This window comes from Peromyscus eremicus, chromosome 1 (genome assembly GCF_949786415.1).
Source record: "Peromyscus eremicus chromosome 1, PerEre_H2_v1, whole genome shotgun sequence".
NCBI lineage: Eukaryota > Metazoa > Chordata > Mammalia > Rodentia > Cricetidae > Peromyscus > Peromyscus eremicus.
In genome coordinates, this window is record NC_081416.1 from 94,801,936 (window position 1) to 94,804,211 (window position 2,276).

Sequence of the window (2,276 nt, forward strand, 5' to 3'; positions counted from 1 at the left end):
AAAAACTGGTGTCATTAGTACAAAAGGACTATTTGCAAAGAGATATAAAATTATGCAGAAGACAGACTTTGGGGAATTGGAGAAGGATGCTAAGTGTAACAGCCAAAGACACAGCTATTTTTATTGATAACCCACAGAACTTCTTTACATTGGAGATAAATGAATCTGAGTGATAGGATCACAGAATGTTAACCCCTTTATCATAACTTTCTATTTATTCCTTACTCCAAAGAGTGATTCCATAGAATCATTTTGTAAATGAAACAAAATGGCATCATAAATATTACCATACAGTTCAAAGTGTCCATCACAACTAGTCAAAATCATCGCAACATTCTTGCTCTCAGACCTTCATAAAAGTTCAGTGTACTCTGAGGAGCACCACAGGCCTCTTACCTCATTAGGAGGAACAGAGGTAGGTTGGTGATGTAGCACCCTCAGAATGCTATTTTTCTTATTGATGCCACTAAAGATGCAAGGGGAGAACAAAAATAGTCTTTGGTTCTCTGTTGTCAGTCAGACCACACAGTCCAAAAGAAAATTCAGTCTTTCAGAACATGGAAATAGTTTTACAGAACTCAATATCCAATTTTGAATTAATAAAATACCCAGTTATGTAGGTATTCTGACATAACTGATGTATGTGTGTTTCTTTCCTTGATGTTCATCTAGAGAGACGAATAACCATTCATGGGTGAGGACAACAGAACGTCTGTGACAGAATTCATCTTCCTGGGCCTCTCACAGGACCCACAGACCCAAGCCTTGCTCTTCTTCCTCTTTCTCCTCATCTACCTGCTCACTGTGCTGGGAAATCTGCTCATCATCATGCTCATCCACACAGACCCCAGACTCCACACTCCCATGTACTTTTTCCTTAGAAATCTGTCCTTTGCTGATCTCTGCTTTTCTACCACCACAGTTCCCCAAGTGCTCATCCACTTCCTGGTGAAGAGAAAGACCATTTCTTTTGCTGGATGCTCAACTCAGATAGTCGTGTTACTTCTGGTTGGGTGTACAGAGTGTGCACTCCTGGCAGTGATGTCCTATGACCGATATGTGGCTGTCTGCAAGCCTCTGCACTACTCCACCATCATGACACACTGGGTATGTGTCCAGCTGGCTGCAGGGTCCTGGGCCAGTGGTGCATTTGTGTCCCTGGTAGATACCACATTCACACTGCGTCTCCCTTACCGAGGAAACAATGTCATTAACCACTTTTTCTGTGAACCTCCTGCCCTCCTGAAGCTGGCTTCAGCAGACACTTACAGCACAGAAATGGCCATCTTTGCAATGGGTGTGATCATCCTCCTAGCACCTGTCTCCCTCATCCTCATCTCCTACTGGAACATCATCTCCACTGTGATCCAGATGCAGTCTGGGGAGGGGAGGCTCAAGGTCTTCTCCACCTGTGGTTCCCACCTCATTGTTGTTGTCCTCTTCTATGGCTCAGCAATATTTGCATACATGAGACCAAATTCCAAGACAATGAATGAAAAGGATAAAATGATTTCAGTGTTCTATTCAGCAGTTACCCCCATGCTGAACCCCATCATTTACAGCCTGAGAAACAAGGATGTCAAAGGGGCTCTCAGGAGAATAACTGCAAAATAGTTGGGGGGTGGGTGTGTGCCCGTTGTGGGGATTTGATGCTGCTTACCATTAGGAATACAAAATAAGAGTTTTGCTTCTAACTTTTCCCACATTCATCCATTTCTCTACTTTTAAATTTGGTTTGTGTGCAGTTGTTCTCCAACTGTAGCAATAAACTGCTTTTCTAGAGCAAAGGATATTGTTAGACCTAAGGAAAATGTTAAAGGTAATTAAAAGAAAAGGAGAATGGAAAATAGGGATGGAGTAAGTAGGCATTCAACCAAATTAAACAATAAAGAGTCAGTTACAACAACCAGTTAGCACAAATGTAAACGTGTTTCTAGATTAGCAGTAATGTCCTTTGTTCTTTCCTTCACTTGTCAAATTTATTCTAAGGCACATTTTATATCCCAGTTACATTTATAAATTTCAGATATAAACATAATGTAATGTGGTATTTCTAACACTGTTTATAATCCTGACCATAACAATTTCTGAAGTTGAAAGTTGCTTTTCAGTAATAATGGATGGTAGAATTTTTCTTAAAGGAAATGGGAAAGTTAGCAGATAGGAAAGGAGAGGAAAAAATTTTAGTTATAATTTCAGAAATTAAAAATAAAGTTAAGAAAATAGCTATAAGCAATACAAGGTATGGAATAGTATTTGGATTGAGAAGTGATTTG

General features: G+C 40.0%; 1 protein-coding gene across 1 annotated transcript; it reads left to right on the forward strand.

Moving 5' to 3' along the window:
* Nucleotides 1-690: 690 nt before the first annotated feature.
* LOC131900662 (olfactory receptor 2D3-like) lies at nt 691-1,614 on the forward strand. Its single transcript, XM_059251977.1, has one exon. The coding sequence runs from the start codon at nt 691-693 to the stop codon at nt 1,612-1,614; it is 924 nt and encodes a 307-aa protein (XP_059107960.1).
* The last annotated feature ends 662 nt before the right edge of the window (nt 1,615-2,276 follow it).